At 41.8% G+C, this 15,766-nt stretch overlaps 1 protein-coding gene across 1 annotated transcript in view; it reads left to right on the top strand.

Annotated features, from left to right (window-relative positions):
- LOC113029812 (collagen alpha-1(XXI) chain-like) overlaps positions 1-15,766 on the top strand; it is a 76,458-nt gene continuing 60,692 nt past the window's right edge. The window contains exons 1-8 of the mRNA XM_026180828.1: positions 1-30; positions 9,584-9,701; positions 9,814-9,950; positions 10,098-10,217; positions 13,761-13,877; positions 14,127-14,313; positions 14,418-14,583; positions 14,679-14,901. Coding sequence (XP_026036613.1) covers positions 9,623-9,701; positions 9,814-9,950; positions 10,098-10,217; positions 13,761-13,877; positions 14,127-14,313; positions 14,418-14,583; positions 14,679-14,901 — 1,029 coding nt within the window. The 5' untranslated portion in view covers positions 1-30; positions 9,584-9,622. The remainder of the gene's footprint in view (positions 31-9,583; positions 9,702-9,813; positions 9,951-10,097; positions 10,218-13,760; positions 13,878-14,126; positions 14,314-14,417; positions 14,584-14,678; positions 14,902-15,766) is intronic.

Raw genomic sequence — 15,766 nt, forward strand, 5'->3', positions numbered from 1 at the left:
TTGTTGCAGCTGAAGGAGAAAAGGAGAAAGGTAAGGACCTGTCAACACTTCTTTATTACACATGCTCTCACACAGTGTAGCTTTATGAGGAGGAAGCCTGGACAGAGTAGCTGTCCATTAGATTGCCAGCTACTCTTCCTTTCCTGGACTTCTCTGTTCTGCCCATCTCTGCTCAGGATAGTGGTTGTTGTTTCATTTACTACTTAATCTGCGATATGCATGCATCTTGTCTAAAATGCGATGTTACCACAGCGTCAGTTTGGTTTGGCCAAAACTGACCGGCCATCAGGACAACAAGAAGCTAAATATACTGCAGAAGTCATACATCAAACTCTGTGATTATGGGTCAGAGAGTTGAGGTCCTCAGCTTTACTGGAAAGCACCAGCCTCCCTGTGTGTTTCTTGGCATGTTTAAGTTACGCTGTCAGTTATGTCTGTTCCCTGAAATAACTTCTAATTACTGTATCCACTGTACAGCAACACAATAAATTGGAAACGATGGAAAAGGTGTGTGCCGGACAGTTTTTAAGATCGTCATGGATCGCATGGAAGAAAAGTGCAGTTTTCAGATGCAGTCACCAAATATCTTTGAACAAGAGATGACAGTGAAAGTTCTGCTCGGTCACTGCAGTTATTTTTGACATCAGCTGCTCGTTGGTTTTTGACAGAGGAAAGATCGGATCTGGTAAAATATTACCTGGTTTGACGAGCAGGAGATACAAAGCAGTGTATTTGTAAAGGCTGCGTTGCAAACAGAGCTCTTTCACTGATGTCTTTGTACCTTTACCTGTGCTAGCTGTGGCTGGTTGAGCAGGTCTGTAGAAACATTGGTTTAAAATGTCAGGTTACCCTGAGCCAACATGTCATCACTCTGGGCAGACAAGATGAATCTATGAACTCTAACCCCTTCATTGTCCGAACACAACCCTATCGCATTATGTTACTTCACTGGGATGTTTTCCACTCTTCAGATCTTCAGGTCAGTCCCTAATCAGAGCACTAATCAAGTTCATGTAACTGTAACACAAATCTAGAAAAGGCACAAAACGTGCTGTTACGTAGAAAGAAGCAATAACTGAGCAGAGAAGAAGCAAAATGTGACTTGAAATTGAAACAGCATCTGTGAAATCTCAAGTAACTGGAAAACCTGACATAAATGTTGAGAATTTCATTTACCAAACATTCTTTAGTGAAATCAAAAGTGTACTGCTCATCTTTTAAACAGGAGGCATTTAATCCGACAAGATTAAATCCAGACGTGAAGTTCTCATCACAGAGAACCTCACATCTGGATCTATATTTCTTTTTGTCTGTTACTGCATATAAGTGTTACATGACAATAAACAGGGATAATCAGGCTGCAGTTCCAACGGAACAAAATGTATTTGAAGGATCAGTCCCTGATCTACCTGTGAAACCGCAGGAAATATGTTTTGGACAGTGTTCAGAATATAGAGATAAATTAATGCCAGGATGTAGCCGACGGCATGAGGTCAAAACCGAAGCGGCCTTGCAGAACTACAGGCTGTAAATAAAAGATGGACACTGCTTTGGGGTCTTACAAAGAGAAAACTTCTTCTCTAAACAATAAGAGACAATCGATATATTTCAACTGTCAGAGTTTTATATTGGTTTTGTGAGTAATATTCATGTTCGGGCACATTAACGTTTCTGTTGGGTTTTGATTACACTCATAAAGTGTCATTATCATCTGTTAAAGCCTGCATCGAGTGTTTGTCGTATTACTGAGCTGTTAGCATGCACGAGTAGAAGGCTAGCTTTTTATGTGTGAAACTGGCTTCCATTCGTTATCATCAGTTTATTTCAATTTAAGAACATCTTGCAAGTTTCTTGTATTGAAGCAGGTGTAAAATTCACTTTTTTTAGGCTTGTCTCCAATTTTCTCTACAAGGTCATGAAGAGGAAGTGGAGTTGCTTGTCCAGATCAGCTCTGGTGAAGCACACGTACCCTCTTTCTTCTTTTTGATAAGGCTCGTACTTATTCTGCTGACCCTGAATCCACCCCTAGTTATTCTGCGCTAGGTACTGGGAGCTTCCCATGATGCACTGCCTCTTCTTCACTCTCTGTGTTTATATACTCCACTTTGCATTTAATCATTAGTTCTTTTCCACAGCGTGTCTTTAGTCCTGTCTCCCTCCCCTCACCACCATCAGGTCACGGCAGATGGCCCCGCCCCTCGCTGAGCCTGTTTCTGTTGGAGGTTTCTTCCTGTTAAGTTTTCCTTCCTACTGTAGGCAGGTACTCGCTCATAGGGAGAGATCGAATTGTTGGAGTTTTCTCTGTATTGCCCTCTTACAGCACAAAGTGCCTTCAGGGACTGTTGTTGCGATTTGGTGCTATAAACAGTGGAATGAATTGAACTGAATTAATGTCAAGCAGCGTGATGCGAAAGAAATGTAGGAGCTCTTTAACATCAGGAAACACTTTCCTGTTGAGTCTGTGGGCACAATCCCCATGTGTCAAGTCACAATTATTCTAAAAATGATATTTAGTTTGTCAAACATGCGCCCACCTTTTAGTAAAATAGACAGTAAAGCTGCTTTAGGGCACGAGTATCTTCTGTTTGATACGTTGCCTCAGAGAGTCACGTGCCGTCTTTGGAGAATACTTTTTGTAAGACGCAGTGGCATTAATTAAATGATGTGACACATTTATTGTTTGTTAAGCTTTCAGAGGAAATGAGTTACAAGTAGGTAAAGTGTGTGTAGAATGCAGGCGTCAGCATTTGAAAGCATTTTCTAAAGCGGATACAATGTGTCTAACTTCACGGCTAAAATAATACCGTTCCAGATTTATCCACTCAAAATGTATTGGAAAAAAAAATCATATTATTTTAACTGAGAAAGCTATAGTGTACTTGAACAGGTTGGGATCCAGTAGCAGTGCTGCTCTCCGCAGTCATCATATTACATGGACCAGTGAAAGGCGCTGAGCAATCCCAGCAACATTTATGCACCAGGAATGTTCTGGGATGCTGAAGCCAGCGGAGGCTGCTCGTGTGGTTGGTAAACTGCACTTCTGGTTTGCTAGAAGAAGAGTGAGGTTTTGGAGGAATTCAGGTTCAGTACACACCTCTCCATGTCTACTGACTGATGTGTGGAAAAGAAGAAGCGAGGAATGGTGGATGCAAAGAGAAGAAGCAAAAAGAGTGTCTGTGTGGTTTTTTCCTGACCTGGTAAAGATAAAGACAGTGAACGGTTATGAATGATCTCCACTGGTGTGTTGTTTCCCTCTTTTACTGTTGATGTTCTGTCTTTGGATGTCTTACATCTGTATCTTTTACTTTCTTTTATCCTTTTCCACCTCAGCCATTTAAAGTTGGGTTAAAAGTCCGCCTACTCTCTAAAGGAATCCAGCTGCTATAACGAAAGAGCTGTTTAGGATTTGTACTTGGACAAATACTCTCAGACAGTCAGCCCATGTTTAATATGAGCATCTGCCATTAGAGCAGCATGAAGACAGAAATGGGGAAACAGCATAACTTTAAATTTCACATCAAATCAATTGAATTGCGTCTTTACGTAATTTGTACATGGTTATAATTACTTGTATTTTAAAGTGTTGATCAGGAGTGTGTACGAATCAAGTTCTGTTCTGAGTCTTAGCCGGTCCCATCCAGTCTGACTTATTGCTCTCAGCTTGGGACTCAGCTTCACTCCAGAAAAGAGGACAGGTTGAGCTGATCTGTGCAGGCAGGCAGTGCCTACTTTTGAATCCAGCAGCCATTCATGTGGTGGAGCTAGTTCAGATACGCTGTTATCTAACTGGACAGAGGCTGCTCAGGGAACAGTCGCAAAGCTTCCCTCTTAGCTTAAATTAGAATTTGCAAAGTCATGGAAAAACTCAAGCATCCCAGTTATGGCAGCGTTCGTGCGATGCAAACATTTATCATTTAGGTGAATTAGCCCACTCTGTAGACCAATCGTTCCCATGTGTCATATAAGAGATGTTTGAATTCAGTGCCCATGTGCCAAACACTTCCACTCGCTATAGTAGGAAAAGCACAGGCACAGCTAATAACCTTAATTAGGGCACTGTGCCATTTAGTTGTACAAATAAGCCATTTCACTGAGCTCACAGGCTCATGTCTGAAGAAGAAAGGGTTAGTTGTACCAAAAATGTTAGTGTATTGAAAAATACTTGCCAGTGTTAGCAACGATTGCCTGCTTTTATGTGAAACCCACAGCTTATGCAGGTTTGTTTGGTTCTTCTCATTAAAGTGGGAATGTTGTCTCTTTTATGGTCGAGCAGGATGATTTAGAAGGCCGGTGGCTTAATCCCCGGCTCCTCCTGTTGCTCATGATGTGTCCGTCGGAGTGTGAGTGTCAGCAGTGAGAGTGCAGAGGTACAGATGAAAGCATTGTATGAGTGTGTGTGGGGGACTGGGTGAATGAGACTTGTAGTAGAAAGTGTTGTGAGTGCTCAAATTGAATAGAAAAGCGCTATATCCTCCTGAGAACCGAGGGAACGAGAATCTTCCCATTGAACTTTTTTGTGATTTCCTTCCTCTCTGGACGTTGTGGAGGCCACCCAAGCAAATGAGATATCTGTGGAAGGCCCTGCATGTCCTTTATTTAGTAGATCAGGACGTAGGAGGGTAGCTCAGAGGACATAAATGAATACGCTGGTTCTCGATAAAGAGACTTTCATAATAGGAAGCTAAATAACACTTTGGTACTGAGGCTGGTGAATTGTTCAGAAATGTGTAGAAGCCATGATGCACAGTCCAGCTGTAGTTTTATTGAAGGATGTAGGTATGAATATACATCTGTGTGCATATGTGTGTGTGTGTGTGTTTGTGGTTCTGAAAAGAAAGATTTGTACAACAGATGCTTAGTATTCACACATAAGGATGAAACATCCACACAAAGGATACTTTATACTTTCAACATGTTAGCAGTTAGCAAAGGGGGCTAGCAGCAGCCTGACATGAGGCTAAAAGCAGCAACTATTCCGGCGCATGTGGTGCACTAACACTGTAATTAGCACACGCTTCTGCACAGGCTGCACTGCAGCCTTCAAAGAGGCAGGACTCATTTCTACTATTACAGCCACTGCCTCCACATTAATCACAGTTTTCCATCTTTACCCAGGATGCTATACAACTGAACAGGCTTACACATTCATAATACAGCTGTGAGACTTTGGCTCAATTAAATATGTGTTTGCATTCAAACCATCAGTTCCAGTTTTATCAGCACATTCACAGAAAATATAATTGCTGCAGTTAAAATTACCAGGACTCAATATCTAATATTACAATAAACAACATAACTACAAGTATAATGCACACATAGCTCAGTCTGTAGCTTCAGTCTGATATTTCTGCCCCTGGGGTACCTGTGGATCTCCAGACTTGCTGAATGAGTTGAGCTGTCAGGGATGCATGTGCTGAGAGCATGACCTAGTGACAGCTGAGGTCAGATGAAGCTCTCATTTGGACAGATAAACTAGCCTCACTCTGTAGACCTTTTTCATATTTTTGCACATCAGCATGGGGAAAGCAGAGGTATAATAGAGATAACTTATTCCCATTAAGTGTCTCCATTAAGCCTCATGAGACATGACAGTGAATTAACATGCACTAAATGGAATGTAGCTAACATTACTGTAGTTTTTTCTCCCTGTGAAAGTTCTATTGAATTATAGTAAATATTAAAGTTAATATTGAATAGTTTAACATTTTAATGTAACATTGTGTCTTTTCCTTTCCTTAAGTAAAGATTCGGTGTTTGCTTACAGCTGTGCACTCACACGATTCCATGACATAAAAAGTGATAGCGAGGTAACTCTCCCACCTTGACATACAGCGGACAGTGAGAAGACCTGAATAATTATATTTGGGCCTTTAAATGATCAACATGGTCAATTATTCAATTGCGCATGTTTTTTCTTTATTAACGTGGCCTGATAATGTTGCACTGATTGGAAATGTTGCAGAAAATAAAAGCTGCTCACTGTATAGTGGGTGAAAAGTATAAGCACCCTTCATAGCTTCAGTCAATTCAGAGTCAGTATCTGTGAAAGCCACGATACATTTCCCATTGTTCTTTTTACTATTCAGGGTGCAAAATCCCAGTTAAGACCAGTGTTGAATTTTTACATTTTTACTTATGTCTGCTTATGCAGCTTAATTATCACAATAAAAAGAACATTAGCATCTCAGATTAGCAATTTTTCTACCATTCAGATCAGTCAGAAGCTAGCTACCAGCTGGTCTACTAGATAAAATGAGCAAGCAAGCTATAAAGCTAACCAACTTTAATCTAAACTATACAGTAATAAAATCTGGCACTTTCAGTCGCACTGCTATGGGCAACAAACACAAATAAGAGCTGCCTCCTAAAAAAATCTGCTGGAGTATTTTTAAAAGTAATGATATAGTAATTTCTTGCTGGAAAAGTACAACATATGGTATGTTTTTACCCCAGGACCTGGTATGTTGTCATTTGTTGTCCAACAAAATAAAGACTTTCCATGACATATTGTCCCAAAACCTGGTTCAGTCACCCGTGTAAACAAAAACAAGAATGGACAAGAAGGCATTATTATTCTGGAAGAGATCCTCCCCAACACGATAGAAACGTTTCATGGTCGTTAACAATAATGATTCAGAACAACCTTTATCGATCTTCAGTGACTCTGCAAGTGGCAACAGACCCAAACTACACAGAGATGTTTGCCTGCATCTCATATGTGGCTCGAGGACTCCATGTATCAACCTGATTAACTCACGAGTGATAAAAACAGCACCCAGCTCATCTTTTCAGTGGCTCTTAATTCACTTTAAAGCAGAAACTGGGATTCATTCTAAAACTCAGAACACACCCATGATGAACCCATGCTCCTAAACACACAGAGGCCTTTTATAGTAAACATAGAGTTTGCCCATTTCAAGCCTGTAGCAAACTTACTACCCATGTTACCTACATATAACTTATATGGCGTTTAATTTAAATTTATTCACCAGTTTGATCTTGTAGAGAGGAATATGTAAGCAGTAATACAAAAAAGTTACTTAATAACAATTCTTAGTGATTCCTGTCAAGGTTTTGCACACACTGGCTATTCTTTCGGTGTTTCTGGTTTAAAAATATTTCGGAGAACAAGCATTACAGGGAGAGGACCATGTCAAAGAAAGGTTGTGGTGGCTGTACTCTCTGCAGCCCACGGATCCTCCCCTGTCTTTAAAGCCTGTGCCAGCACAGCGCAGCCTTCTCTGCCATGCCTGTGTTTCTGCTCACGTTGTTATTTTCTCTGGGCCTGCCTTGTGGTCGGTGGAGCCATGTTTGTGCTGCCGAATGAAAACAGGGAAAGCTCCATCATGTGTTGCATGGTATGGCATGAAATAAAAAACTCACAAAAGAATTTTACAACACAGAGGAGGAGGAGGAGGAGGTGAGAGGAGAGGGGACAGAGGAGAGGGAGAGACAGAGATGTAGTCATTTCACAAGACACTCTGGACTCATTCTCACATCATATATCACATGCAGTATGTACCAGCTGCATATTACAACACAGTGTGTCCACTGGACGTGGGCTGAGTCCTTGCATACATGTTTTAGTGCTCAGTGTCTGTTGCTCAGGACAGAGTTCCTCTGGTAGCATGATTTAGCTCTAGCTGAAAACACACACAAAGCCAGTACGTAATGACTGTAATAACACTGAAGCATTTAAAGCAGTTATATCTTGCTCTAGCTGACCTCCAGCTCTTTGACTTCTCGTTCATGCTGTACTGACTACACACTGAGCTCGGTGACAGCAGTGAAACATTTGGTTACATGCAGGTGAAAGCGAATATGAAACAGAGTTTTTCAGCTTAGTGACAAGTTACTCCTTAAAGGCAGGCTAAATGTGCTCCAGGGCTGCAGGGTAACTGCTCACTGGGGAGCTCCCCAAGGTGGCTTAATTGCAGCCAGCTGATGGCTGGAATAGCAGCAGCTAGCAACAGCTGCAACAACATGATGGAGTGTGTCAGAATGGAAGTGTTGTACTTTTTGTTTGTCGTGAGTTTCGTGATGACAGTGGGGTAAAAAAGGAAAGGTTTCTTTCACAAGAGTTCTGCTGGCTTCAGCTGGTCTGAGGGGGGACGGCTAACCTACACATCTCCCTGGTGCACTATGTGTGGCACAGAAAGGGCAAAGTGCTGACGATGAAGCTATTCACGTACACTGATTTACTTTGAAGTAGCAAGTTGAGATAAAAATGTGTGTATTTACGTTTCATTTTGAGAAAAATGGTGTTGTTTTTGTGCTGTCTTGAGTGCAGGGAGCCAGTTTAGCACGTATTAGCGAGCCATATTGTTTCAGCACATGCAGAATATGGTTTCAATCACTTAGAAATGATAACTTGCACTGATTAACTGTTAAAACCCACGTAGTGTTTCACAGAGTGGTGAGCTCCTCCCTATCTGTACTTCTGAAACACAGCTAATGACCTGTTGCCAATCATAAAAAGAGACCAAATCAATGCTCTGAGAGCTTTGATAGTTTCTAGTTCCTGGGCTGGGAAATCCCTCTATGAGTTATGACAATGATGAGCAGGTTCATGGTTTGAAAATCTCTTTAAGCCATAGGCTCCTTAGCTACACAGGAAGTCTCATTTCCTCCTCGTGTTTCCACCACATCTGAGAAACTGTGAACAATATTCAAACTGATAACAGAGTGAAAAACAGCATCAATGACTGTCATATGTTTTCACACAGGAAGGAACAATGTGACAGTCAGAGTCATTGTGTCCTTATTGTGTTTGATGTGGCAGAAATGGAAAAGGAGAAAGCAGGGGTGTTATGGCCAAACCAGCAGTGATTGGCTGACTGATTTATGAGTCTTTATTTCTGCTTCTGTGTGTAACTGCATTGAATTACAGAGTAAACACAGAGTTATTCTTGCTGGCTTTCATTCTCAGCTCATTTGCATATGCCCACTCTGGTTCCCACAACTCAATTATTTTCTGACTATAACTTTATATCTAAATAAATATGTATCCACGGATCGAATGGACCTGCTTTGTGTGAATCCTGGGAAGTCCAGGGAATTCAGTAAAGATCCGCCCACCTAATTTCTTTTTTATTTGAAGTTATTAAAGATGTTGTACAATCATTCCACTCTGGAACAAGAACAAGAAGAGCCCCAAAATCCACATCCATGGTGCGTGTATATAAACGTGTGACCATAACTGTGCATGCAAAGACTTTTCTATGTAAGGAAATTCTGCACGTTCCACACACAAACATGTGCATTTAACTGCTGCAGCATTTTGCCGTGCAGTTGTTTACTTCTTATTTTTACTTCTCATAACTCAGCACCTCAGGGAAGCTCATTTACTCCTGTAACTGCTGTCTGATTGCGTCAGAAATCAAAAGTGTCGAGGAACGTTTTAGCACTGATGGCTCAGCTCACAGCTCTGTGCTGTACAGCGTGCTCGTAGAGCTAATACCTCAGCAGGTTTTGGGGGCGTGGTCATAGTTTAGGCCATAATTTAATGGTAATCTGTTCATAGGTGTGAAAGAATGTTTGCCTAATCGTTACGATAAGAAGCTTTCTTTTTGTTTTTATGTAGGTTGGGCTGGCCTGCGGTGCACTGTTCTCCTACAGAGCCATGTTGCTGTGGTCAGTATGGAGTGTAATTTTACTACTGACGACAGTGGATGCTGCAGAGGAGGAAGATGTGAGAGCAGGTACTGATGACATGCACCTTTGGATGAAAGCAGATCATAAAACTGATCTGTTAAGTCTCCTGAGTGTAATGGCTTCTCTTTAATGACCGTGTATATATCTTTATGTGCACAGGCTGCAGCACGGCTGTCAATGACCTGGTATACATCATTGATGGCTCATGGAGCGTTGGCGTCTCGGACTTTGACACTGCCAAGCAGTGGCTCATCAACATCACCAGCCAGTTTGATATCAGTTCCCACTACACACAGGTAATGCTGCATGCTGTGCATAATGAGAATGATTTGAACAACCTCCAATTTCCTTTCAGATTTACTGCAGTTTTCCTCACTCGAGTTATTTGGTGCATTACACACAACAGAGATCCACTCAGATAAGTTTTGTTGTGTCACCTGTAGGTGGCTGTGATACAATACAGTGACACACCTCGGCTGGAGATTCCTCTTGGGAAACACCAGGGAGTAGCAGAGCTCATCAAGGCCATACGGAGCATCAGCTACCTGGGAGGAAACACACAGGCAGGACCTTTTCTCCTTAAATGTCCTAATTTGCAGAAGAACATATAAAATCATGTATCGTGGGGATGTGTTTAGAATAAACAGATGCAGCAGCATCGACATGTATGTAACACATGCCGATATTTGTATTTCTTGACTTATTCGGTGACTGAATAGAAATGAGCTAACCTGAGGTGAAGGAGAAACTCACAGAGGGGTTGGCAAGTAGCTTTAGCTGCTGCAGGTTGCTTTGGTGTCAATGGGGGAAATCCAAAAAGCGCTTTGTGATTGCTGCAGTCGCCTTAGTTTGCATGGAAGATGCAAACACCTGCTTGCAAACCAGCAACACAAACAGCAGTTTGTCTCCAAACTCTTTGTTACCAACATTTTTCACTTTGAAGGGAAAGTTTCATACTATTTCCGATCGTGGCTCAAAGAGTTGGCAGTTCGTCTTGTAATCGGAAGGTTGCCGGTTCCAGCCCCGGCTCGGACAGTCTCGGTCGTTGTGTCCTTGGGCAAGACACTTCACCTACCGCCTACTGGTGATGGCCAGAGGGGCCGATGGTGCCATATGGCAGCCTCACTTCTGTCAGTCTGTCCCAGAACAGCTGTGGCTACAACTGTAGCTGCCTCCACCAGTGTGTGAATGTAAGAGTGAATGAATAGTGGAACTGTAAAGGGCTTTGAGGGCCCTGAAAAGCGCTATATAAATGCAATCCATTATTATTATTATTATTTCTGTCTTGATGCATTCTCAATCATCCAGGAAAGTAAATCTCAGTCAGCTGAGACTTGGATGAGAGACGAAACGTTTCTCCCACAAAACGCTACGTCCAGATGAACAGAATCAACTTTTGGAGGTTCACATTTCTGCTTCATGTTGCACTCTTCACAGTTCCACACACCCTGAGTGTGTACTTGGCGAGTGGTTACACATCTAACATATTAACCAACCAGACAAACTTACTAGTAACAAAAGCAGTTATGTTTTTCCTGCAGTCACTGTGAAATGAGCTGCAAATAAATGTATTTGCAGCCAAATACACCAGATGACAGCCAGCAGCCCTGACAACCACCTTACCAACTGGTTGGAAATGCACACTTTTCCCTGGTTAATGACCAGACTTTAGGCCTTCATGACTGAGGTACAGCAATTCATTTCACAGTGACTGCTAGCAACTCCCAGTACCCACTCACAACCCACTGGGGAATATTTTTCCCTGTTGATTGATGGTTTCCAGGTGGACACCAGCTGTTCTGTCGGGCTATGTGACAGGGGGCATCACATTATTAATATCCCATTAAATAATCATCATAAAATACAAACATATAACTAGATAATAGATAACTGTCTACTTGTGTATCGGTTAGCACAGGGGAAATGTGATGTGCTAAAACTGTATTGTGATGAACTGTGATTCTTGTGCATTTGTATGTCCACAGTGATAATACTGTGTGACACATGTGCGTTAACTTTGTGTGTTAGGACCATTGCATTTCTACTGTAACTGAATCCCCTCCCTACTCAAAGCCGTCCTACTTCTTCTGTACGATCCTTACGACACGCTCAGTCAGTGCAGTTGTGAGGCAGCCGTCTCCACACACTTGACCTTTGCTTATTGCATGAGCGAAAGGGCAGGCGTTTCTCAGTGCTGCACTGTTTCCATAAGCAGTGAAGCTTTGCTGCCAATGTTATTTTGTTATTACATGTTACACGTTATCATAGCTACGCTGTGAACTTGATCAGTTTTTGTTTTTGCAAACTAATTTAGTAGTTTTAGGAAACAGAACAGAGTATCTCTGCTGTCCAGCTTGTCTGTTATGAAGTATTTTGCAAAACTATGTCTTTAAAGAAGCTTCCCCAACATTGTGCACAGGACATGTAAGCAGAATATTAAGACTTGACATAAATAAAAGGATTAGTAATTTAGATCATTTATATGTAAATAGTAGGGGTGCAACGATACACAAAATTCACGGTTCGGTTCGATACTTTGGAGTCACGGTTCGATATTTTTTCGATACAAAAAAATGTTCATGCTTTTTTAATTTGTCATTTATTAAAATTATAAATATATATTTTAACTCAAAGGTACAGTTTTTAAATTTAATGTTGCTGAAACAACAAAGGGATAAAATAATAAATATATCTGATGGAGAAATCACTCATCTTTGGAAAAGAGAGTTTATTACAGAGAAATGGCTCTTTCCAAAATAAAAGCTATACTATACGCTTCTTCTGGGCTATATTCTCAGCAGCATATTAAACATATCAGGTCCCTATAAGGAGAATCATGTGCTAACGGCTGTCTAAATGACTCGGGTAAAGTTTGTAGCATGTGTGCTTGTTGTTTTTGTCTGCTTCCAGTTGTCTTTGCACTAGGATGATGTCGGCGTAAATGTGCAGTCATATTCGTTGTGTTCCCACTAGTGCTGTCAGCGTAAATCTGAAATGACGTTAACGGCAAATCTCCGTTAACGAGCTACCGCGGATCGCCCCATGCGTGGGGCTGGATGGTGTCAACACGTTAACAAACAAACTGCGCTAACGCACTAGTTCCCACCCATGTAATTGAGCATTGCGTGGCACATCCAACATACTGTTTTACTTTTGTCCATGAGCGCTTACCTTCAGGGTCATACGTCACATGAAGACCAAAATAGTTCCAAAGGCCAGATCTGAATGAGGGTGGGGGAGGTTCAATTTGCCATGTTGCAACGAGTTTAGCTTCTGTCTTGCTAGCTTGCGCTGCGCTCGACAGTGCAGCCTAGGCGGAGTAGTCGAACGCAGATCCACTGAGCGCTCAACACAGACAGCATCGCCAGAAGAAAAGTTGATAAAATAAATGAAAAATTTTGTATTGTTCGATACATATGCGTACCGAACCGAAAGCACTGTATCGAACGGTTCAATATTGATACGAGTATCGTTGCACCCCTAGTAAATAGATATAGGAATATAAACAATTACGCAGAAAAAAACTGCACAAGTTATAAGCAACACTGCTTGGTTGTAATAGCAGAGTGGAGAGGGAAGGAATGAAACTTTTGACTCCACTGGAAGCGAAGTTAAACAAAGCATATCAAAAATTATGAAACAATCGGTGGGAAAATGGGTAAAGGATAAATTATTACACAGGTGGCCAGCTCCTACAAACTATTCATGTCAAAGCATAGTGAAGGAACAAAACAGACTTTACTCCTATGATGCAACCTTTAAAGCGTCACATAAAAGCAGACTGCACATTTAGGCATGTTCACTGGTGCCACTTGCCAACACTGCATCTGCAGCAGGATGACCACACAACACGGCCACAAGCATGGTCACCAAACAGACTTGCACATGCATCCCTGTAAATTCTGCAGCTGTAATACTCAACTTTTGCATTTCCAAAGACCTCTGTTAAAATGTCTATGCTTGACTGGGAATGGCTAGTGGTTTCATTGAGTAGTCTTTAACATGTTCACTTGGCAGATCAGTCAGGGACACAAATAACCTTTGGGGTTGTGTAAGGTCTGGTGTCTGGTGTAAAATTATTTTTTTTAATTCACTTCTTTTTGTAGACTGGCAGGGCCATCAAGTTTGCAGTGGACCACGTGTTTGCCTCCTCCCAGCGGGGCAATCTGGTCAAGAACCGCATCGCTGTGGTGGTTACAGATGGCAAGTCACAGGATGATGTGGTGAGTGGTCCTTTGCCTCATGGGTAAAACCACGTCAGTGTTTTTGGGTGGCCTTTAATAACAGAGGCAACATAAAAGAAGTATCAACATGGAAAGAAACTTCGGCATAGAAAAGCCACACTGTGAGGTTTTAATACTCTAGCTAACCAGTACTTACCCCCTAACCCTAACTGTAACCGAGACCCTAGCACTTCTTCCCCAGACCTGGGAAAACAATTTAAACCAAAAGATAACCTTTTATATCTGTAGGTTGACGCCAGCATGGAGGCTCGAGCACAGAGTATTACTGTATTTGCTGTGGGAGTTGGCACTGAGATCACCACTTCAGAGCTGATCTCCATTGCCAATAAACCTTCATCTACCTATGTCCTGTATGCTGAAGATTACACCACCATCGATCGTATTCGAGACTCCATGGAGCAGAAGCTTTGTGAAGGTCAGAAAACTCAAGTGTATCTACAAAAGCACAAATTAGAGTGTTGCCAAATATCATATAGCTGAATGACCACTTGACTGAATGAATCACCCTGGTGCTTCCAGAGTCTGTTTGTCCCACACGAATCCCAGTGGCATCCCGTGATGAGAAAGGCTTCGAGCTGATGGTGGGCATGAACATTCAGACCAAGGCAAAGAAGATCCCTGGCTCTTTAGTTTCTGAGACTGCCTATGCCCTTGCTGCCTCCACAGACATTACTGAGAACACCAGGTAACATGCTATCGCTATCATTACATTCATTCTAAACAGCTTTTGGGCTTTGGTCGACAGCTATTTACATTTTTCATTCTTAATCTTTAAACTAGGGAGATTTTCCCAGAAGGCCTTCCTCCATCGTACGTGTTTGTGTCCACTCTACGTCTGAAAGGGATCTCTAGCAAGCTGTCCTTTGACCTTTGGAGGGTGCTGTCAAAGGATAAGGCGATTCAAGCTGCAGTAACACTGAGCGGAAAAGACAAAACTGTTACCTTCACCACCACCAGTACGACAGAGAAAGAGCAGAAAGCTGTCTTTAAAACAGGCTTTCAGGTTGGTGTTAGGATTGAGTGTCCATAGAGACCAATGATACCCCCTTGGCTTCAGGATAAAGCTACAACAACAAAAACAAGTACCGTATTTTTCAGACCATAAGGCGCATTAAGCGAAACAAAACAGTCAGATAAGTCAAACTTTACTCAACTCATTCTTCTTGCTTCCTCCACTTACGTACCATTGATTCATTAATGTTGAATCCTCTGCAGCTGCTCTATTCCAATGTTGTTGCAGTACATTAATGACTAACCTCGTATTGTGGATGAATTATCTCAGTTGTTCTCCTGACTGAAGTTTGGTCCGTTTATAGCATCCTGCGATTGCATTTGTCCCTAACCATCAGGAACCCTCACGTTAACTTTTATCGAGGGGAAAAGTATTAGCATTCATCCTCCAGCTTCACTGTGCTAATGTTATGCTAACATAGCTGTGTCGCTAGCGATCATATTGCACATCATTATATACCAGCTAGCCAAACTTCAGTAACCCTACAAACGTCACTGCTGTTTAGTTTTCTGTCTTCATTTATGTTGGAAGTGGTAGCAGAGCTGTACGTTTGAATTTTTGCAGAAATCTCTCAGTCAGAACATGCTATATCATGCTTAAGTGGAAACTAGCGAGCTAGCCTCCTGCTAACTTCTAATTCTGTTAAATTTAATAAATTCTGTTTTCATGGATGTCTGGATGTTAAACTTAATTGTTACACCTGGTAAAGCAGCAGCAGCAAAAAGAATTTAGACAGTTTTTAACAGCCAGTGATGCCGCAGTGATCATTTGACTTTGGGACCTGAAGTTAACAGTTTAGGACCTAGATTTCTCCGCGGTAGCCGTAATGCTCCAACAATCCATCAAGCGGTGAGGC

This window comes from Astatotilapia calliptera, chromosome 9 (assembly GCF_900246225.1).
Source record: "Astatotilapia calliptera chromosome 9, fAstCal1.2, whole genome shotgun sequence".
Taxonomy (NCBI): Eukaryota; Metazoa; Chordata; class Actinopteri; order Cichliformes; family Cichlidae; genus Astatotilapia; species Astatotilapia calliptera.